General features: G+C 58.6%; 7 protein-coding genes across 7 annotated transcripts; 5 read left to right on the top strand and 2 right to left on the bottom strand.

Annotated features, from left to right (window-relative positions):
- Nucleotides 1–1,224: 1,224 nt before the first annotated feature.
- On the bottom strand, nt 1,225–2,396 carry VTJ83DRAFT_7509 (uncharacterized protein; the record flags this gene model as incomplete). Its single annotated transcript, XM_071014339.1, has 3 exons — nt 1,225–1,553; nt 1,645–2,297; nt 2,359–2,396. The coding sequence occupies 3 exons, from the start codon at nt 2,394–2,396 to the stop codon at nt 1,225–1,227; spliced, it is 1,020 nt and encodes a 339-aa protein (XP_070863726.1).
- A 1,081-nt stretch (nt 2,397–3,477) lies between these two features.
- VTJ83DRAFT_7508 (uncharacterized protein) lies at nt 3,478–5,274 on the top strand (the record flags this gene model as incomplete). The annotated part of the gene is made up of 1 exon (XM_071014338.1): nt 3,478–5,274. One exon carries the CDS (start codon nt 3,478–3,480, stop codon nt 5,272–5,274), a length of 1,797 nt encoding a protein of 598 aa, XP_070863725.1.
- Nucleotides 5,275–7,536: 2,262 nt separating this feature from the next.
- Nucleotides 7,537–9,204, top strand: VTJ83DRAFT_7507 (uncharacterized protein; the record flags this gene model as incomplete). Its single annotated transcript, XM_071014337.1, has 2 exons — nt 7,537–8,305; nt 8,384–9,204. 2 exons carry the CDS (start codon nt 7,537–7,539, stop codon nt 9,202–9,204), a joined length of 1,590 nt encoding a protein of 529 aa, XP_070863724.1.
- Nucleotides 9,205–10,483: 1,279 nt separating this feature from the next.
- VTJ83DRAFT_7506 (uncharacterized protein) lies at nt 10,484–13,000 on the bottom strand (the record flags this gene model as incomplete). The annotated part of the gene is made up of 4 exons (XM_071014336.1): nt 10,484–10,523; nt 10,600–11,674; nt 11,753–12,418; nt 12,499–13,000. The coding sequence occupies 4 exons, from the start codon at nt 12,998–13,000 to the stop codon at nt 10,484–10,486; spliced, it is 2,283 nt and encodes a 760-aa protein (XP_070863723.1).
- A 2,548-nt stretch (nt 13,001–15,548) lies between these two features.
- Nucleotides 15,549–16,701, top strand: VTJ83DRAFT_7505 (uncharacterized protein; the record flags this gene model as incomplete). The annotated part of the gene is made up of 3 exons (XM_071014335.1): nt 15,549–15,750; nt 15,834–16,278; nt 16,347–16,701. The coding sequence occupies 3 exons, from the start codon at nt 15,549–15,551 to the stop codon at nt 16,699–16,701; spliced, it is 1,002 nt and encodes a 333-aa protein (XP_070863722.1).
- A 1,173-nt stretch (nt 16,702–17,874) lies between these two features.
- VTJ83DRAFT_7504 (uncharacterized protein) lies at nt 17,875–18,568 on the top strand (the record flags this gene model as incomplete). Its single annotated transcript, XM_071014334.1, has 2 exons — nt 17,875–18,212; nt 18,409–18,568. The coding sequence occupies 2 exons, from the start codon at nt 17,875–17,877 to the stop codon at nt 18,566–18,568; spliced, it is 498 nt and encodes a 165-aa protein (XP_070863721.1).
- A 954-nt stretch (nt 18,569–19,522) lies between these two features.
- On the top strand, nt 19,523–20,095 carry VTJ83DRAFT_7503 (uncharacterized protein; the record flags this gene model as incomplete). The annotated part of the gene is made up of 1 exon (XM_071014333.1): nt 19,523–20,095. The coding sequence occupies one exon, from the start codon at nt 19,523–19,525 to the stop codon at nt 20,093–20,095; it is 573 nt and encodes a 190-aa protein (XP_070863720.1).
- Between the last annotated feature and the right edge of the window lie 1,074 nt (nt 20,096–21,169).

Genomic DNA, 21,169 nt, shown 5'->3' with positions numbered 1-21,169 from the left:
ATTCGTATTATAAGCCGTCCAGGAGAATTTCCAATGTTCATCGAACTGGTACAGCCACCTTTCCGTGACACTCATGACCTGTCAAGCCTGCTTGAAGGATCGTCAACGCATGACCGTCACGTTGGAGATTTCATGATTTCGTGGCTATCTGGCGCGCCGTCTCTTTCGCGCCAGCATGGCCACAAGAAGTAGTAGAGCGGTCTCGAGCAAAGAACGGCTGCCTTCAAGGCTCTTGTAGTGGTTCATCCCCACAAATCTCAGCACCTGGTCTGATGAATACCAATGAAACCAAATCATTTTTGTGGCCCTTGAACTCCCCCGAATACATGAAATGCCAGTAGTAAACATTGAGCATGCTGGTCGCCGCCGGCTTTCCTGCTACCAGAGACAGGCAGCGGATGCGTCGCGCTCTCCACCGGCCCTGTGTGGCGATCTGATCTGAGGTCTAACCTGGCAGCTGAGACTACACTCATAGCAATCCCACGCATCTGGCTGGGTCAGGGGAAGAGTCCAGTTCTCGGGCTGTTTGCTTCCCCATCATTATTCCTTGACATTCCGCCTGCGGTGGATCATCGACAAAATTACACACAACGACACATTGAAAGCTCAACGGGAGAATGTTGTGTCTTGAATTACGCCCCTGATGTCTTGTACGGATGACATTGACGCGTATGCATAGGTGGCGGCTTGTGCTTGTCACCCGGCTTAGGGCCTGATGGTCTACCTAACGGATTATTCCATGATCCATGCGTCCAATATCCCTGCAACACCACGTGGACGTCGTTGAAGAAGGGCGTGCGAACACGGGGCCACCATATACCCATCCAAGTAACTCGCTACGTTCGGTGGAAAGTCCTGGGATTCCTTTTCCGGCGGGAGTGCTCGGGAGAAACTGCATGTTGTGAATCCAATCCTCAAAACATCTTGGTAAGGGGCTCTTGATTCCTTACCAGAAGTATGCATACCTGTCCAGCGGCTGCTTCGTCATTCAAGCTCGACGCTCGATGGCTTCTCTGAACTGGCTTGATGTGATGGCCCGGGCGCTTGAGAGTGCATACGACGGAAAGGAGTGGTCGGAATCTGTTATTCCTCAGAAGAAAACAACTGTCTGGTGTACCTCTCCTGGAGGTTCCTTAAACACACGATGGATGCCCAGAAGGGCGGTCTGAGCAGGCAGAATGCCTGCTGGTGGTCAGGACCATGGTATGAGTCTCATAGATCCTGTCACACTTGACAATACCGGTGGCGAGCCAGCACAGAGTCAAAGATCCGGGCGCACACCAAGCTCAGGAAGCCGCTGAGAATAACCCCGTCGAGTGCGACAACCAGGCTGGCGCGCCAGACTGCGACGATGGCGGTGATGATGAGACCTGCGTGAGCGAAGTCAACCCAGAAATGGGGCGGCCGACGCAAGGCAATTAGGCCCATGCTCGAGTAAAGCACCAGCAGCACGCCATATCTTGCCAGATATGGCCATGATGGGGAAATGTCGAGTAGCGAGGTGGTTGATATTGAGTGTCGCAGATTGCCGCCGCGGGCGACGTTGGCATCGTCTAGGATTTCAAAAATCAGTCAATGTATCAGGGCAACGCTGGAACACACAAAGACCGAGATGGAGGATACAAAAGACTCGGGCTACCATACCAGCTGGCGTCGATTCAATGCGCTGGTGATGAAGGTGAATTATAGCGACCGTGGCAAAGGCCCCAGAAACCAAGGACGCCCGGTCCACCCAGCGAGCCTGCGGCTTCTGCGAGCCGAAGCTTTGATCGACGTTATGGTCGCAGCACCGCCAGGTGTCTTTTCTGACCGCCGAGTCCCCTTTCCGCGAGGTCGGCAGCCCGGCTTCGACATGATCTGTAGCAACTAGCGAAGGAGTATAACGTCTGGACTTCCTGGGGAAAGCCAACATCCACAGGCATATCCTGGCCGTGCTGAGTCCGATGAAGCGAGAGTGCCAGCAACCTTGCTTCGCCATGGCTGCGAACCACCCCCCTAACCGAGTTGTGGTGGGTGAGGCTGAATTCTGGAAGCGCCCATGGCTAGACTCTGGTTGGAAGGGCCATATATCGGCCCAGGAAACAGCTGTATCCTGACGGGGGTTGGAAAGTGACGTACTAGTACAACACCCGTCATCTGGAGGAGGATGGTCCAGGCCGTCTGGACATGGCATCATGGCAGGATGTTGTCCTTGAGGCCGATGTGCCGACCAAGCGGGGTCAGCCCCAGCATGTTCGCCGTTTTTCTCTAGATCATTCTCTAGATGGGACGGAAGCGGCGGTCTACAAACATTCAGACTTTTTCACACTCGTTAGCAGCAAACAAAATCAAAGAACCAGGGAAGTAGGGAATACTTGCTCTGAGTGCCTTGCGTGGTGCATTGGAGGCGGGACCATTTTGGATGTGATTCTCTGCTGGATATTAAACACTGCGCGTCCGAACAGCTGGGAGATGCAAGTCGAACTGTGAAAACTAAGTGAGTGGTGATGGAAAAAGAGCGGGGGGTAATTAAGCGGTCAGGTGCAAGTACCTGTCAGAATTCCCGGCGTGCTACCAGTTTCCAAAGCCTTTCGGGGGACGGAGAACGCACACACAGCCTTGGGCTGCCTGCAGGCTGCCTGCCAAGGGGAATGTGCCGGGTTGACATCCAATCAAGCCAACTCTAGCCAATAGAACACAGGGCTGAGTCCTTTTGGGTGACCGATCGTCAGCTTTTTGCCTCGGGCTCAGGTGGTACGCGCACCAGCCTCGTAACATAATATACCAAGCAAGCGGGCGGTGCTATGCCGAGGCCTTTAAAAGAGTGAAATGCATTTGGCCTCGCTTCATCGAGGGGTTTCTTTACACACATCAAGGCACAACCGGCTCCGCGGCTTCTTATTCTCTTTTCTTTCTTGTCTCTTCATTCAAGACACGGCATTTTGCATTCAAGCCCACCCGACATCCATCCGTACCCTCACATATCACAATAGCCGGTGCTGTCTCCAAATCCTACAGAACACCAAGGTCTTACGGTCGAGGCCATTTGTCCGTTGCTCTTGGTTGGTTGAACGCGGATCGCCGGATGTCATCACAAAGGATTTGCTGGATCGGAGAGAGTTTCAGCTCGGTTTGTAAGACCCCATTTCCCCGTCGCTTGCAAGATGTTTTACACTGACACGTAGGAAGCCAAAAGCCTCCGAGGCTAGAGTCGTCAACGTTAATTTGGACACCGCTGCCTACGACGACCAGGCCGCCGAAGAGGCGTGGAACAACAAAAATTCAACTCGACGCGTAACGATCTCTTCTCTGCTCCCAGTGGATGCATCGGGAGGGCGACAACGCTGATTGGCGTAACCCGTCTCCCAGGGCAACGCGTGGCCCAAGGTGCTCTCCGTCTCATTCAGCCAATGAAGAGGACGACATCCCCGCAAAAAAAAAAAAAAAAAAAAAAAAAAAAAGCACCACTCGCGGGCATTTACAAGCGACAGCATAACGATGATCAAAGAACCAGATATCCGCCCCATCCCCTCTGGGCAGGTCGTGACCCAGGTCAAGGGAATGTTTACCGATCTTAATACTGTGACGGCCAAAACGAGGTCCATCGATGAGGCTTGGCAGCTCTTTCGCGCCAAGCATGCCCTTGTCGCTTTGCATCGCACACTCCTTCATGAACACCACGAGTTCTTTCTAGCTTCTCAGCACCCGTCCGCAAGCCCTGCGCTCAGGAACCTGGCTGCCAAATACGCCATGCTGGCTCGCAAGCGGCGCTATCACTCTGTTATCATCCACGACTTTCTAGACCTGCTCCAGCATAGTGAGCTAGACAGCCTGGAACCGGCTCTCCTCGCTATAACACTACCTGCCTTTGAGGACGCATGGATCAAGCGTCTTGGAGATCCGGGCCGCCGCCGGACAGCCGCCGAGATTGGTGATCTTCCCAATACATCGGTCGTGTCAGGCAAGTCGTCGCCCACCACTGGCCGCCTGTATCGTCCTCTCGCTGTTTTGGCGCGGCCCAATGCCGTGCGGCACCCTTTCTATTATTACACAAAGTCTCTTGGCGTGGAGGTTCCTGTCTTGTCTGCCGATGAGTGCCTTGTGGCACTGTTGGACCCCTCACCCGGTCCATCGCTCGCCCCAGACAAACCTCGGGGCAGCTTGCTGGAGAACGTGAGACCGTATTCTTCCTCTCAGAACCCGCACCATGTCAGGCCCCATCCAGCCGACACATCACAGGACCGTCACCATTCCCCAATTCCTGACACCTCTCTGCATCATCCCAGCATCAGCGCCCACCGCCAGCCGCCCTCCACGGCATCATCAGCTTGGCAACTCGTACCCTTTGCTTGCAGCGCCGCCCACAAAATCCTTAGAGGCTGCCGTCGCGCCCTCCACCCCCCGCAGTCCATGATCCAATGTGTCGCGCTGGGTTCTGTTTTCTTCTTGTCCGTCACTCCTGCTGGCGTCGCCGCCCAGAACCCGGAGGCTGTCCAGCACCCTGGACGCAGCCGCCAGCACAGCATCCGGACCTACGTCCTTGCCGTGCTTGCTATCGTCTCGTTTGCCGCTGGACTCGCCAACTTTCTCCTCGGCCGGAGCAAGGATGCGCTAACGAAGACGCCACCGCCGGCATCGCCGGCGGTGGAGCCGCTCCTACCAGATCAAATGACACTTCGCTACATCAGAATAGTGCTGCTTGTAGTCAGCGCTCTCAGCCTTGTAACCCTCGTTGCAAGCTATTTGTTGTGCTTTCTGAAGCCGAGGCCGGATAAGACGCAGGCCTTTGTCGGCATGACGACGGTATTCGCTCTCGTGCTTTGGTTGGGCACTAGCAGTGGAGAGTCCGAGGAGAGCGACCCCAACCATCTGCCCGACACCATCAACCTCATCGCCGTCATCGCGGTGCTGGCGGGCATCCTGAATGCGGAGTCGCGCCTGATGGCGGCGCTGTGCTCGCACGGCGATGGAGACGGCATCGGTGGCGACGAGGAAACGGAAGACGGACGGATCCATGGAGGCCGCGTCCCTCTCAACGGCGGCGACTCGACCTCTCAGGAGCTTGGGCAGATTCGCCGCTCTCATCCTTACCAACGCACCATTACGGCCGGCATCGACGAGGGCTCGAGCGAGGACGAAGGCCTCGCCGCTCCGGTCCCTGCCGCGACACCCGCCGCCGGCGCTGCTCGTGGAGCGCCCCTTGCGCGGAAACCTGCGCGTGGTTGGCTCACCGGCATGCTTGCACGCCTTGCGGACGTGACGCAGCTGGCCGGTCTTGCCACCGGCGCATCGTAATCGGCCTCCCCTTTGCCGGGCCAGGCGAGGCGGTCGGGGGGAAATGGCTTTTGGGGTTGCTTTGGAGAAGACTCCCAAAGCGGTTGGACTGGTTAAAATGCGGCTATTCATGCTGCTAGGTTGGATGGAATTGGCTGCGGAGGGAACGGCTAGTGCTTGACCTGCCGTCGTCGGCAGATGATGAAAGCTCACGTCCGACTTTGCTAGGTGGCTATCGACGTTTCCACCGTGCATTCCAAAGATACAGCATTGTACAGCACGCTAGGTACGTATTGAAGAACAATGCCAAACAGTGACCTGCGCGCCACGCAGGTAAAAAGCTCAGCGGTCCTGGATACAAGAAACCCGACCAACCCTTCTCCCGAGAACCTTCTTCAAATTGCCCGGTCGACCATGGCCCAGGCCGGCAAGCAAGATACTGCGTATGCAGATGCTCACGTCGGGAGAGAAGCGGTGCTGATCCCACGTCTGCCCATCCTGTCATGGCGACACAAAGCAAGCAGCGTATGTTACCGGCAGGATGAAGACAGCATGTGGCGGTGCATTCCCGTCCTGCCTGTCTGGGACGAGACTAGGATTCGGGCGGCGGGTGGCGTCAATCAACAAAAACATCCGCGACGACGAGGGAGATACCCGGGGATCGGAGCCGCGGTTGCCGCGCCGTCCCTTCGACGCCCCCTTGGTACATGCGCCAACCGAGCCGGTTGCCATCATTGAAATCGCCGGGTGGCTGGTGCCATGTGCGTGTTGTGGTTTGTCCATGGCCTTGAACGTTGGGAACAGGCAAAACGATCCGTTTCGTAACGTCACGACGGCCACAAGAAAAAGCAAGAGTTTCTTCCCGTTGACTTGGTGTATCATAGCATACCAGGATGTACTACATACCTGGGCAGAGAGGATCCAACTACTACGCAGTACACTAGGCGGGATATCAGGCGCATTGACCAAATTCAAGGCATTACACCTCCGAGAAAATCATCCAAATCGGATTTTCCACTTCCCTGCTAGGCTCAGTATGTACGTACCTGAGGTTCTTCATCTTGTTGCTGATGTTGATCAGGTTAGAAACAACAGGCTTGGCCTTTTCACCGCTAACGATTTCGAGGATAGCCCCCACGTGGAGGCCGAGGACCCACCAATAGATGATCCACACGATGCTCAAAGCGGAAATCCGCCGCCAGGCGCCACAACCTCCAATTTCCCGCTCAAGAGGTTTGAGCACCCGACATCGCATCCGGGCCTCCCGCGATGCTGCAGTTGCTGAGCTGAATGTAACGCAGTCACCCCTGTGAAGTCACCCGGCGCAGCATCCGGGAATGCATTGGCACAGGGGGATTGAGTATTGAAACCCCCCCCCCCCCCCTTTTTTTTTTTTCCAGGTTGTGCCACCGGCAGTTGGGGGAGGGGGGCGGCATCCCGAGGCCGCCGCTCGCGGAGGGCAAAGGAGGTTCGAAATCACCTCACCGGCGCCTCCATAGGTAGTTACTATGTAACTACTGTCAAACAAACCCCAAGAAAAACGGTTGACCCACGAGTCATCGGCCCGGGAGCGGAGAAGGGCTGCTTGTGGGGTTTCTCTTTTATAACGTAAAAAGCGTCACTTGTCCCGTCTCGGATTGGCCTCGAACCTGGGGGCTTCCATATCCCCGCCAAGTCAACCGCGCCATCGTTTCGCTGGGACCTTTTGTTAGTGACGGGAGGACGGCGCGTTGGTCGAGCGTTCTGGCGGGCGCAGTTGCAGAAGGGTCGCGTTGCATCGGGCTGCCGCTAACTGGCTCACCCGTCTGTGCGAGGCTCGGTTTTAGGTCAAGCGCCAGGCACAGAACAGGGGGGACGCTCGCTCAGCATGCCGTGGCCAATGCAGCTTTGCCTGTTCCGCACCCCAGGCCAAGGCCCAAAGCACCACGCTGCTCGGCCTGGTCCCTCCTTGGGGAAGACGGCGAGAGAGACGCGGAGGGGGGAGGGGGGGAGGGCGAGCTCTAGGGCCATGCTTATTCACCGGGCTGCCCTCCTCCGAGCCGTTTTCTTCTCTTCTCTCTCTGTCTGCACGCGCCGTTCGCTCGTTTTTGTCCGCGCGCCTGGTGAAAGCACCGTCCACTCGTTCAACCGCGAAAGACCGAGGATTCCGACGTCGAGACTCTCGCCGGACCCTGTGTGTGGTTGTGTGTTTGCGTGTGTTGCTCGACGACCGGTACTCCGGGGGATGGGCATCACGAGATAAAAAAGAAAGACGTGGTCCTCAGCTCGGCACTTGCGTAGGAAATGGGCGTGGCGGCCGACAGCGCACGGCTGAGCAAACGGCAATGGTGGGTTCCGGGCCCAGGCTGGTGGACGCCCCCATCAACACCAGCCGGGTGGCAGCCGCCCTCATGGCCCACGCCGCCAGCGCCCGCCGTGCCGACGACATCATCCACCAGGACCAGGAAGACATCTTCCAATACCACCTCGAAGACGACCTCCCGCGCCACGCCGACGACCACGAAACCGCCGCCGCCGCCGCCGCCCGCGACGACGACGACGCAAGCGCCGAAGCCCAACCCGCCCCAGACCACCCAGAAGCCAGCTCCCGCTCCCGCCACGACGCAGCCGCCACCGGCTGCGCAACCGCCTCGGCCGACCGAGACGGCCTCCCCAGCTCCCGGCGTCGGCCAGCCGGGCGGCAATAACGGGAGCGACCAAGGGACCAGAGACGGCGCGAGCAACGGGCCGTCGCAAGGCAACGGTACGGGGGGAACCAGGAACGGGGGCGGCGGCGGAGCCGAGCATGGGGGCGGCCATGACAACGGCCGCGGCAATGGCAACGGGTCCGGGAGCGGGTTTCCCCCAGGAAACGGTGCTAACGAGAGCTCAGGGTCGGGCTCGCAACCCAGCCCGTCGGGGGTTGTCAACGCCTTGGACCCTTCGGGGTCGACGCCGCCGGGCGCAGACGCGAACCCGATCGGCAGCCCGAGCGGAATCAACGCGGGAGCCGGCGACTCGAAAGGGAGCAGCGGCGGCGGTCTCTCTCCCGGGGCGATAGGCGGCATCGTAGGTGAGTTGCCAACAGCGAACCACCCCCTCCCTCCCTCTCTCTGAGCCCTCGTCGTCTCGTGTGCTAACCGCTCCGCAGCGGGCGTCGTCGTCCTTCTTCTTCTCATCTTGCTGATTTTCCGCTACCGTCGCAAGATCCGCGACTCGGTCGCCGAGCACCGCGGAGCCCGCTTCGACCGTATCGAAACCCCCGGCCCCGACAACATGGGAAGGGATCTGCTCACCCCGGTCCCTCCCGCCATGATGAGCCCGCCTCCCGCGGGACCCCCTCCCTCCTCCTCCTCCTCTCCGCCCGCCGCGCCGCAATCGGCCCCTCCCATGCGCCAGAACCCCGCCGCTCCCAGCACCCTCTTCATCCCGGCCGCCGCCGCCGCCCCGCGTCGCGACTCGAACCGCATCTCCGTCTTCTCCGGCACCTCCTCCATCCCCACCACCACTCCTCCCCCCATCTCCCCGGCCTCCAGCCTCATCAACGGCACGACCGCGACGACCTCGGCAGGGCCACCGGCAGCAGCATCAGCATCAGCATCAGCAGCAGCAGCGGCGGCCGCCGCCGCCGCGGCGCCAGGCAGCATGCACATCGCCGGCGCCATGCTCTCCCCGAGCTCGGTGCGTTCGTCGCGGCCCGTGCACGAGCCGCCCGACCCGCGCGCCGCGCGGGGCCACTCGCAGCACATCCGGCAGGGCAGCGTGAGCACGGTGAGCACCGTCAGCGCCATCAGCGCGGCGCTGAGCCCCGGGCAGATGGCGTGGCCCATGCCTCCCGGGACGCCGCCCGCGATCCGGGGGCCCGACGGCGGGGCGGCCTACATTGATTTCGAGCGGCAGGGCGAGACGGTGGTCAAGATCGCGCAGCCCCAGAGGAGCCATCACCATCATCAGAGGTCGAGGGGGTATTGATGAATGGATGGATGGATGGATGGATGGATGGATGGATGGATGGATGGATGGAGAGGGGTGTGAGTGGATCCAAGACGAACAGGACGCTCGAAAACAGAGGGATGGTATGATGGATAATGGCAGGGGGGGGCCAGGGGGAGATGGGGTATGAAAAATGCATTGCTTGGCAGGCATCATGTAACTGCAATCATGGGGATGACTTTCACCATCTTTTTTTGTCCCTTTTTCTTTTCTCTTGATTCCTGTATCCATAAGGGTGTTTGGAGGCGTAGGAAAGGGTCTTGTTGGTCGGTGGTTGCGGCTCCATCCATGGACAGGGGGGAATTCCCACCTTCAATAATTCCGCATATCTCTCTGCATCGGGTGTACTATAAGGTCTATACTATAGTTGAGCTGGCCATAGCATCCAACCAGGGGTCGTTCTAGGGGTCCCAATTCAGCAGCTCTGCTGATTGCTGTTTTTGTCCCAGATCACCAAGACCGTCCAGACTCAACGCCTCAACTTCGCGGAGGGACGGTGGGTGGGTGTATTATCGGGATTCTGACCTCCTCTCGCTGGGTTTGGCGACGTGTTTTGTTCTGCTGCGTGGGAGATGTACAAAGGTTCCATAATAACGGAAACTATGACTTGAAGAGGATATTCGCTAAGCGTATGGCGTAGGCTTTCACTTTCACACACTGTGCACACGGTCGATATTGCAAGGGTACACGGAACGATCCGTCACTCCATGGAACGACAGAACATCCATCTGCTATGATTATACTGCCTGCTGGGGTCCCCTGAGGACAACTCCATCAGGATGGAAAAAAATCTACGTAGCAGATCTAAACCTAGAGAAGAAATATTTTACGCAAAGATACCAAACCCCCTCTCATTGAGGATTACAGATCAAGCGTAGAGGGAGGGGGGCAAAGAAGCCGAGTTTGCAATTGAGGGAAGAAACTGCCAACAATCCGTAGCCCCGATCAAGAGACCCATCTATCAAAGAGTGACTTTGAGTGTATATGAACTCAAAGAAAACTACAAATACCGTATGTATACCCAACCAGCCCAACCAGCCCACCCAGCCCGAAACCCAGATCCCCAAGATTGAAAAAAAAAAAAAAAAAGGAAATGAAAAAGTATGTACGAAATCAGGTGCCGTTGCACGGGCAGCCGTCGTGGGAACAAGACCCAGGACACTTCGGTGATGACACCAAAGGAAGAATGGCCGAAAGGGAAAAGACGAGAAAACGAAAACAGCCCGGGACAACGATAACGACAACGACACTGGGCCAATCATGCCGAGTGGTCATATCCGGCGCCCTTTTGCCACGAACTAAACCAACCACCAGGCGCGTTAGCGTGCCAAAGGTCGAAAGCGTCCAATGGGGGGAGCACAGGTAGGAACTCACTTCGCACCAGCCGCCGCTCTCGCCGCGGCCTGTGCCTGCGTCTGCTGCTGCCCCGTCAAGTTGGACGTCGAACCCGAGTAGTTTTGATTGCCAAAAGGACTCGAGGCGCGGATGCTTCCGCTGTGCTTGCCCTTGAGGTGATGGGGCTCGGCCGGGTAGGTGCCCGAGATGGGATCGATCGGGGCGCGGAAGGAGCTGCGGATCGAGTTGCGGGCGGAATCCATGCGCATCGAGGCGCGGATCGAGTGGGCGTACGGGCCCGAGCTGGGGGACCCCGAGCGGCCCGGCGCCGAGTCGTCGTCTTCCATGCTCTTCTTCAACATGGCGCCATCGCCGCGGGCGGTGGCACCGAGGGCGTCGAGCTCGGTGGTGGTGCCGATATGCGTGTTGGACTTCATGAACGAGGTGCGGTCGTCGTTCATGAACTGGTACCGCGTGTCCGGGTTGTTGTGGAACAGGATGATGCCCGTCGTGATGATCAGCATGAGGATCAGGATGAGCGAGAAGGCGGCATTGGCGATCCAGAGCGCGACGCCCACCACGCCAATCACGAGCCTCGGGAGGCCGAAGACGTCGGTAAACACAAAGAGGAAGATGGCGTTGATGAAGTTCATGGCGCAGATGGCAATGTTGAACGAGTTGGTGCTCTTGTCCATCCACGGCCGCAGCACCGAGGCGGTGATCAGAGCCGCCGCCTCGATGATGATGAGGGCCACGGCCTGCACGGTTCCGGCGCGCTGGGCAAAGGCGATGAACATGCCCTTGACGAGGGTGTAGACCAGCAGCGGCACGATGAAGTAATAGGCCGACGCGCGGTACGGCACGTAGAGGAAGCCCCATTTGTTCAGGGCGCGCGGGTCCGAAAAGAGGATGTAGGCGGGATTCCGGTGGAGGGACACGGAGCGGCGGGCGATGCGAATGACGCGGTACGCAGCGTAGGCCAAGGTGACGAGGCAGCCAAAGAAGAAGAACACGGCCAGCACCATGGCGCCGGCCGAGTCGTTCTGGGTGAGCTCCCACAAGCAAAAGATGGTGATTTGCGGGAACCCGATGAGCACCCAACGGTAGAGGACGCCTGCGTTGGTGGCGTGTCAGTTTCTGAGCCACATCCAAGACGGTTCGGATTCTACCACGCGGGACGACAACAACTCACCCTTGAGAACGGTCAACCAGCCGGCGCGGAACTCGAACCACGAGTCACCCTTGATGATCTTGAGCTTGGCAGCCACTTCGCAGAAGATCTTGAACGCCACGACGCCCAGGGCGGCGATGATCATGAAGATGTAAAAGAAGGTGAGGGTGGTGAGGAACAGGTTGGTCGTCTCGATGCCTGCGCGGAAGGCCGCGCGCTGGATGCCGTACACCACGTAGCTGCCGAACTCGGTTTGGAGGGCGCGCTTGGCCAGCCCGCCGACGGACCGCTTCGCCAGGCCAGTGGCCTCGTCGATCATGGGCACGGACCGCTTGGCCATCTTGAGCTTCTCAACCTGCACCGACACGAAGTTGAGCATTTCGAGAATGGTGGTGGCCTCGCCGCCGGTCGCCCGCTGGTACCACTGCAGGATGTCCTGGACGAAGTCGATGTTGATGATGCCCATGGTCCACTGGAAGTTTTGGGTCCACGACTTGACGACCGGGGGCTGCGGCACGGCGCAGAGACCGATCATGGCCTGGGCCTGGAAGTAGGCGAACATGGAGATGGTGTTGGAGGCGATGTGCGAGGCGGCGTTGGAGAAGCCCAGGCCGTTCACGATGGCCGACGAGAGGAGGGCCAGGAGGACCACGCCTGCCGACGCCCACTTCACACCCAGCAGATCCACTAAAGAGAAAAAAAAAGAGGAGGGGAGCGCATGTTAGCAAGGAATACCAAATAAGGGTTGCAGCCAGTTAGAAACGCACCTGTCATGCCGTTGGAGACGTCGGCCTCGAGGCAGGCGATGCTCTGGCCGGCCATGGCGGGATCGGTGTAGTTGACGTACACCAGCACCGTGGCATCCAGGTCAGGGAAGGTATAGGCGATGCCGGGGATCTGCTCGATGGCCTCGGGGGTCACGGGAAGGTTGAAGGGGTTGTTCATCTTGCCCGACGTCATGGGGCACATGCCGGGGAGGTTGGAGGTGCACGGGTCGACCTTTGTGCGGATGATGGGATAGCCGTAGGCGAAGATGGAAATGTCAAACATGACGTAGCCCTCAATGGAAGATGTGGCGATCATGTTGACGGACGCCGTGAGGTTGTTCGGGGTGAAGACGACGTCGAACAGGCTGGCCTTGAAGCCCGAGCTGTTGGCCTGGCAGGACTTGAGAGAGGTCGATCGGAGCACATCTTCGGCGGCGGCAGGGAGGACGCCGGTCGCGAGGATGGCTCCTAGGAGGAGCGGGTTGAAGGATGGGAGCCGCATCGTGAGGCAGGAGGCCCGCGGGCCGGTTAGCAATCGGTCGGTTGGGGGGTTTTTTTTCTGTTGTTTTTCGGGTGGCGATGTATCGAAGTTCGCAGGTGCTTAAACGGGCATTCCTAAAGGAAGAGGCAACGGTCGGACGGCGTTTGGCGAAGCAAAATGGGGGATCGACGGGACTCGTCTGAATCTCCAAAGGGCTTGTTTGACGTTGTTCGATCGAGCAGCAGGGGAGGGATGAAACGAGCGACGATGAGCACCGGCAGGTCGGGATCGGAAGGGGCCTGTTACGATGATTGCCGCAGCATGACGGAAGGGATGCAATCAACCGGCGAGTCGCACAGTGGGATGGGAGGGAGGCCCGGGCGCAAGGGCTACAAAGAGCAGCTGTCGTCGTTGTTGTTGTTATTGTTGTTGATGTCGTCGTCGTCGGAAGAGCAAAGCAGAGGGGTTGAACGAGTGGTGGTGGTTGGAAAACGCTGGAAACCGAGTGCTACATACGCAGTATCGTACATGCACCCAAGTCGCTGGCCTGGAAAGGAAAGGTGAATGAATGGCCGGGGGCGTTTGGTTTCCTGGGCTCGTGTTGGAAGGCCAATCAAGTGGAATGCAGGGGCTGGGAGATCCGGGAGGGAAAAGCGCGGACCAACAGGATGGACCAAGGGAGCGGATCGCGGCTTTACGGGTGGCTGTGCCGCACCTGATGACGCTCCGCTTCCGAAATGCCAAGACTGGGAATGGATCCTGCGTGCCAGGGCCGACGGGAATCAAAGACGCTGGGATCCTGGCCGTGTATGAGGTCATTTCGGCACTTTGGCAAGATGAACTCACAGAACTCGTTCATTGTGATGTCCACGTCGCTGTGCTAACAAGTTGGGCCGTTGGGTTGGTTTCGTCCTCTCTCTTTTTTTTTCTTCTCTTTGTTTACCATGGCCTTATTCGGTCGTCTCCTTAGTCAGGGAGAAACTCGTCTCTCCGCCCGCCCGGGACAACCAAGACCCCACGGCAGGGGTCGGCGATTTAACTTTCGCCAAGCCAGCGTTTCGCCAATGCCAACCATCCCGGAGTCAACGCCGCGTGCCTGTGCCGCTTCTTTTACGAGCTTTTTTCCAGGCCCGTCGTCTTTGTCCAGCCGCCATGTCTGCTTCAACTCACCGAACATGGGCCAGCGTTCCGTCCTGGCATACCGCCTTGGGAGGGGCCCTCGAGTCCCGTGTAAAGATTCCCTGTGTACGCAGTATGATTTCCCACCTCCACTCGTAGGCACTGACCGGCAGGGAGGGGAACAAGATTGCTATAACTAGTTACTGCGTAGGCCACCAACTTCCGCGCAGCTGAGACAAGCCCCCGGGTGGCTCAATGCCGCACCGGGGAATCCTTTGGGCTGGGATGGTGGGATCGCGGGTCGCCGCAGCGCATACTATAGTTACTTGCAGCATTGCCGTGTACGCTTCCTCTCAGTCTTGCTGTCTTGCTGTTCAAAGTCAACGGGAGGCGCTTGTTCGGCCTGGGGCTGAGAAGGGTCCGCCAAACCCACCACCTCTCCGACAATTCCAACCCACCGGGCCGGGAATACGGGAGGGTGATGGTGCAAGCTGTATTGGGAATTTCATCGAGCGCAGCCAGCTGTCCTCTTGCACCCCAGCCCTGGAGGGGTTTGAAATAATCTCCTCTTGTTGATGCGTGGGTTGTGTGTCTTGGGTCTTAAAGCGAAGGCAAGGTTGTCTGAGTTCCAGTTCCCGTCCCCGTCAACACAACTGCTTGCCCCACATGTTCGAGGGTGGAGGGGAGGGTCCATTCATGGTGTGTTAGTCATATTGGTCCCGCTATTCAGCCAGTCAGGCCTGGCGTGGGCGGGCGGGCGGTCAGGTCGGTCGCGTCCCCTTGGCCTGCGCTGCCTTATCTTATCGCACCCCATGCTCGCCGACCGGGGGGAAGCGCTGGAGGACGGAGACGTGGGATTTGCTTTTTGCCCTGCACCGACCCGACGTCTGGGATGGAATCCAGGTCTTTGGCCTGTTTGTCGGCTTCGGTGGCTCAACCCCATGCTTCACTTTGGCTCCGTCTTCGAGGTTAGCATTCGCTTTTTTGCATCGGTCCGCGACGGCTCCCGCTCCCTCGTTGTTTCTCGCCGACCGCCGCTGGCAAGCCGGGCGTCCGACAAAGGGTGACCTTTCAGACCCTCGATGCGTCCCCCGCGTAACATGTTGACCGTTTGACCAGCGCAGGGGCCCTGGGAGCACGCACAGCTACCCCTCCCCGCCAACCTTTCTCGCTGCCGCCTCGTCAACAAGCCCGCCCATCATCACCGCACGCCGACCCATCCTCCATCCTCCGCTGCCGTCGCTGCAGCCTCGTCCGCACCGTGTATCGCCAAACCCTCGTCTGCCCCGCCCGCCGCACTCTTAACCGCCTCCCAACCCGGTCGCTACATGGCGCACGTCCATACAACGACCTCGCTTCCTGGTTTGCCAAACTAGTTCCCTTGCTGGAGAAAAAGGGGCCGCCGCCGCCGCCGCCGCCGTCGGACCCAGAATCCCTCCCCACCGAAATCATGTCGTCGCAAAGCAAAAAGCGCGCCGCGCCTGGGGCCGCCGGTTCCCACAACAACCTGTCTCCCAAAAAGCGCAGGATCGACTCCGCGTCGTCTTCGTCCGGCGGGAAGTACTACGCGGTCCGCGTCGGCGCCAAGCCTGGCATCTACACCAGCTGGGCCATCTGCCAGCAGCAGATCAGCGGGTTCAAGGGAGCCGTGTGTTCGTCGCTTCTTCCTCTTCGCCCTCCCTCCCTCCGGCCGCCTCCCCCTTGTCCCGCGGTGCTTGCTGACGTCTCCCCGCAGTCAAGTCCTTTACCGACTATGAAGACGCCTCCGCGTTTGTGCAAGGCCGGAACCCGACCTCTGCCGCGGCCGACAACAAGCCGCCCCGCTTCTACGGCGTCGCCGTTGGCCGCACCCCCGGTGTGTACACCGAGTGGTCCGAGGCCCAGGAGGCCATCAAAGGCTGGAAGATGCCCAAGTACAGAAAGTTCGATACCCGGGAGGAGGCCGAGGAGTTTGTGCGCACCTATCGCGCCGGCGCCGCGGGCGATGCTTCTGCGCAGGCTGCCCTCGATGGCGACGCCGCCGATGAAGAACCCGTGAGCCAGACCAAGACCGCCGCTATGGCAAGCCTACAACAGCAAAACTCGGTTGTTGTTGTCTACACCGACGGGAGCTCCCGCGCTAACGGCAGAGCCGACGCAGCCGCTGGCGTCGGCGTCTACTTTGGGCCTGGCGATCCCAGGTTCGTGGCCCTCACGCGACCTCCCCTGGAGCTCTCCGCAGCGGCATCGTGCTGATTTCCGTACGCAGGAACATCTCTGAGCGCCTGAAAGGCCTGCAGACGAACCAGCGCGCCGAGCTAACGGCCATCCTGCGCGCTCTCGAGTCGGTCGACCTGGACCAGGACCTCGAGATCCGCACCGACAGCAAATACTCGATCCGCTGCGTCACCGAATGGTACATCAACTGGGAGCGCAATGGCTGGAGGACGCAGGGCGGGCCCGTCAAGAACGCCGACCTCGTCCAGGATGTGCGCAAGAAGATTGAGGAGCGCGAGGCCCACGGCGCGGGAACCCAGTTCATCTGGGTGAAGGGCCACGCCATGGATCCGGGGAATATCGCCGCCGATAAACTGGCTGTGGACGGCGCGATGAAGCCGGCGTAGTCTCCGTGGCCCTCTGCGGACAGGGCTTTTTTTTTCTTTCTCTTTGTCTTTGTCGAAGGATGGCTCAGGCATGGCTGCTGCTGCTGCTGCTCTCGAGTTAGCCCTTCCTTCATTTCCCCAGGGGTTTCCGGAGGGGATTCTGCGTCATGGGCCAGCCGACCTTGCGCAGCCGGCCGCAGCTTGCATCTCACTGTTCTTTCCCGATTCCCTCTCATGTTATTCAAGTTGATACCCTCACATTTCAAGTCTTTCTGGGCACTTCACCAGGGTCCCATCAAGGCATGCTGGAGTCATGGTTCATGGAAGCATTGGATGCTCTAGGGGGGTGGCGCTCTTGATCTGGAAATTTCATGTCCTCCCCTCACTGCCGGGATCAAGGACTCTCGATAGCCCTGACGGGTTTCCCTCGATATCCTCGATACCGTCCAGCACATACTGTGCCGGAGCGAGCTGCTGTTTGCCACGGCGACGGCCAACCATCAGGTCATGCCCCAGGTCACATAATGGATTCCAGTCATGACCGCGAGATAATCGATGCTGCCTTGTAGTCTGCAACTCGTGACCGGGCAACACCAAAAGCCCCCCACCCCAGGTAGAAAAAAAGCCAATCCGCTCACCCCCCCCCGACATACCATATTGGCGATGTTGCCGGAGCTCGAATCCAATGCAGAGATCATGATGTCGAGCTCTTTACTCTCTTGAGCGAGAACGAGGGGGTGGCGATCGCAAGCTCTCTTCTTGCCTCTCATCGACCAATCTCCTTACCACAGTATCCACGTTCCAGACCAGACGAGAGACGCATCTCCGAACAAAGACTAGACAGTTCTGGACGCCTTCCAAGGCGTCTCAGCAAATCACAACTTGTGTCTGACATGTGTACCACGGTACCTCTGCGCTCCTCAGTGGCGGACTACGTACAGCTCCTGGCCCCTCAACCCCGGCTTGCACGTTGCAGCTCGAGATACGTCATGGAAGCATCGCTGGTTGTCTAGCCTGTACCTATTTATCTCAAACACCCCCGCACCCGTGTCGTCCGCGCTGCGTGCTCTTCGTTCCGTGTCCTTAGGATAGCCTGGCGACGAGAGAGAGAGAACCGCTCGCCAACCCGAAGCCGCCATCAACGCTCACCAACCCCTACCACACCACAACCATCAACCACCCGTCGACGCCAAAATGATGACCCCCAAGCGATCCCTGCTCCTCCTTCCCCGCGCCGCCACCGCCGCCACCACCCGGTGCCTCGCCACCTCGGCGGCCCGCCCCTTGGCCATGCCCGCCGGCGGCCGCGGCCCGCAGCAGCAGCAGCAGCAGCCGTCGTCGTCGGCGTCGCAGAACCCCGTCGACGACATCGACCTCGTCTTTGACTACCCCACCGAGGCCCAGACCAGCCACCAAAAGATGCGGCTCGCGGAGTCGGGCCTGGACCTGCACTCGGCCATGTCCCGCGGCCCCGAGGGCGTGCCGGGCAAGACGGCCGAGAGGGACATGGGCGCGGCGGATGCCAGTTCCATGTGCGTCATCTCTTTCCTTTCTCTCTTTTTTTTCTTCCTTTCTCGCGCTGTGTCATGACTTTTTGTTGTGTTTCTTGTTGTTGTTATGGTTGTTGTTGGTTGCCAGCAGCCAGCACCCAGCAGCCAGCGTGGTAGATATCGTGGGGCAGCAAAAGGCTGACGATGACGGGGTTCGTTTCTGCCTACCATTGCACAGGTACAAGTACCTCGGCGTCGGCGCCCTGGGGCTGGGCGGCCTGTACATGATGATGCGCAGGCAGAGCGCCGGCCCTGTCCTGACGCAGCCTAACGATCTCGCCGCCACGAAGCCGGGCGAGGGCAGTTCCATGCAGAGAGTGTTTGGCAGGGACAAGTAGCTGGCCATGGGCTACGCGTAAGGTGGCCGTCAGGGGGTCAGGGGGGGTAGGGGAGCCAGGACCAAACATGAAAAACAAAGACTGCAAGAAAACTGCATGATGCCAAAAGGAACTAGGTGGATGCGGTTGGCGAGTTGTTGTCTGTACGATGGAATCGGTGTTTGATGGTCCATTCGTGTTATTCCTGTATTCTTAACCTCCCTTAGGTACCTAGTTAATATGCATCACCTGTCTTCCTGGGGCTAATAGAAGTCAGAGTGTTAAAGCGTGCACATGTTGGCTACACGACCCAACAGAGGGAGGCTTTATTACTAGTTTCGAATTTCCCATGCCATCTTGTCTCCGTGAATGATCCTGCCGTTTCTTCGGATGACGCATGTTTTGTGCTGATGGTTCAGGAGGGAAGCATCCCGTCAAGGTTGCTCGATTTCCGTCTCCAACCGGAACCAGTATTGAGTCAAGTTGTGTCAGAGATCATATCCTGAACAATGAAGCATATCGATCTGCAAGACAAGTCTTCTGCACACCTCTGTTGCACCATTGACAACCTCCGGCAAAAGGTTCCGGTGTCCAGATATGGGCACGGAGCTTTGGGATGACTCGGGGCAAATACCACATCAAGCGCGCCTCGGCTAATATTGAATACGAGCTGTGCTGTGTGATAGGCAGGCAGCCATCAATGGCTTTGTACAACAGGAAACCATTGAGTGCTTGGTAGCTTTGTCTCTTGCCGGGGGATATTAATAGGAACAGAAATGTTGCTTTTGGCGTTGTCCATGACACATTCGGGTATTACCAACAGATCATGATATCATCCTACATCCCGACGGTGTTTTTATTCTTTTCATCTTCATATTCCGCTACCTCCCCCCAACCTGGAACCACATGGTTGATTGATTGGGTGTCTTTTCAGACCTTCCTCTCAAATCTCTTTTAGGTCTTGAATCCGCCACCATGGCTCTCCGCGTCATCCTTAGCACCGTCCTCCTCGTCCTTGGCGTCCGCCTCGCCGCCTCCGCCCCGACCGAATCCTCGGAGGTCCCCAAACCCACGGAAGTCGGCGACCTCTGCGGCACGTACGACGGCCAGTTCCTAGGCGACTGCGCCGACCCCCTAACCTGCATCCCCCTAAGCTCCAACTGCACCTTCTTTCGCGATCCCCAGAGCTTGACCCCCGGCTGCCCGGGCACTTGCCAGGAGCTTGACGTTGCCCAGCAAAAGGTCTACACGCTGTGCGGCGGATGGCATCTGTACGATGACTGCGACGAGCGGATCGAGCGGTGCAGCGTGGATCCGAGGAACCGCGGTTGCGGGCCGCCGTGCGACGGGCCGGGGATCTGTATCCCCTACGAGGACACGTGCCGGCAGGGGCAAAAGTGTAGGGAGGGGACGGTGTGCTTCGAGAAGACGGGGGCTTGCCTGCCGTTGAGATTCGGGTCGGATTCGTACGAGAAGACGTCGAGGGAGCAGGTGTGGGGAGACGACGACGAGATTCAGCGGCCCCCCTGGACTATCAAGAATCCGTGAGCGTTGCCAAGGGAGCAGAGGAAAGAGACCAGCGTTGGTAACTATGGTGTGAAGGATATAGCCAGGATGACGAACCGAGCGTATGAAGCCTGGACCTTGCCAAAACATCCACGGCATGCTCTTGAAACTGACCTGATGTTAAGAATCAGGACTACTACGACTACACAGAGTCCCTTCGTCAGTCCCCTTCGTCCATCGCTCTGTGTCTACTATGTGAGAGATCTGTCAAGATAGGGTTTCTGCCCATAGAACCCAAGAAAAGGCTCCGCCCTGACTCACAGCATATGTGAAAAAGAGATACTGAATATGACCATGAAACTCGGTCAAAAACAGGGTCAGGGAATTATGGGAGGGAGATGCAAAGTTCGATATTAAGAACAAGCCTCGCCATGATGTGAAGTCGTTATAAATTATTTGCATGCGCTCCAAGAGAGAAACGAACTGCTCTGCAGCTGATTGCAGCATACAACACAGCAACCTGTAGGCCGTCTTTGCTCGGAATGGCCTCCTTCAGCCGATCCTCAATGGGAAACGTGAAACGTTCCAGAAAGCGATATACGAGATGTACCAGCAGAAAGCTCGACACTTGGATGGCTGAAACTCTTCCGAGCCAGACTCCAAAGGGCCATGGAAGTGGGATATTCCAAGCCAGCATATGGATGCCCGAGTAGAGGAGGCCAGCAGAGATCAACGTCAAATGTTGGCACAGCTTGTCCGGATCGAGCCCCGGGTCGATTGTAAGAGCTGCATCGAGCTTTGCTGGTCGGTGTCGAAGCCGAGATGCCAGGGGCGCCGCCCAGGCTGTGGCCGCATACTTCGATCCGCCGCGGCGGACAGCCGCCCGTCAGGCCGAGGATCGCGGTGCCGGGGCGGCTGGGCTCGCCCTCGATCAGGTCCTCAAATGCCTCCAGGAAGCCCCTGTGCACCAGAGGGGGATCGGCCTCATTGGCTGCGGCGTCGTTATCAACCAGCCAGCGGACGGAGGTCATGTGGAAGGAAGCACAGCTCGTTTGTTTCACAACCCTCGGCCTGTTGGAGTGAGCAGCGCCCCTGGATGCCAACATCCAATAGTAT

The sequence above is a fragment of the Remersonia thermophila genome, chromosome 7 (genome assembly GCF_042764415.1).
Source record: "Remersonia thermophila strain ATCC 22073 chromosome 7, whole genome shotgun sequence".
NCBI classification, from domain to species: Eukaryota; Fungi; Ascomycota; class Sordariomycetes; order Sordariales; family Chaetomiaceae; genus Remersonia; species Remersonia thermophila.
Note: the sequence above shows the minus strand (reverse complement) of the source record. Positions and strands in the feature narration are given on the sequence as shown.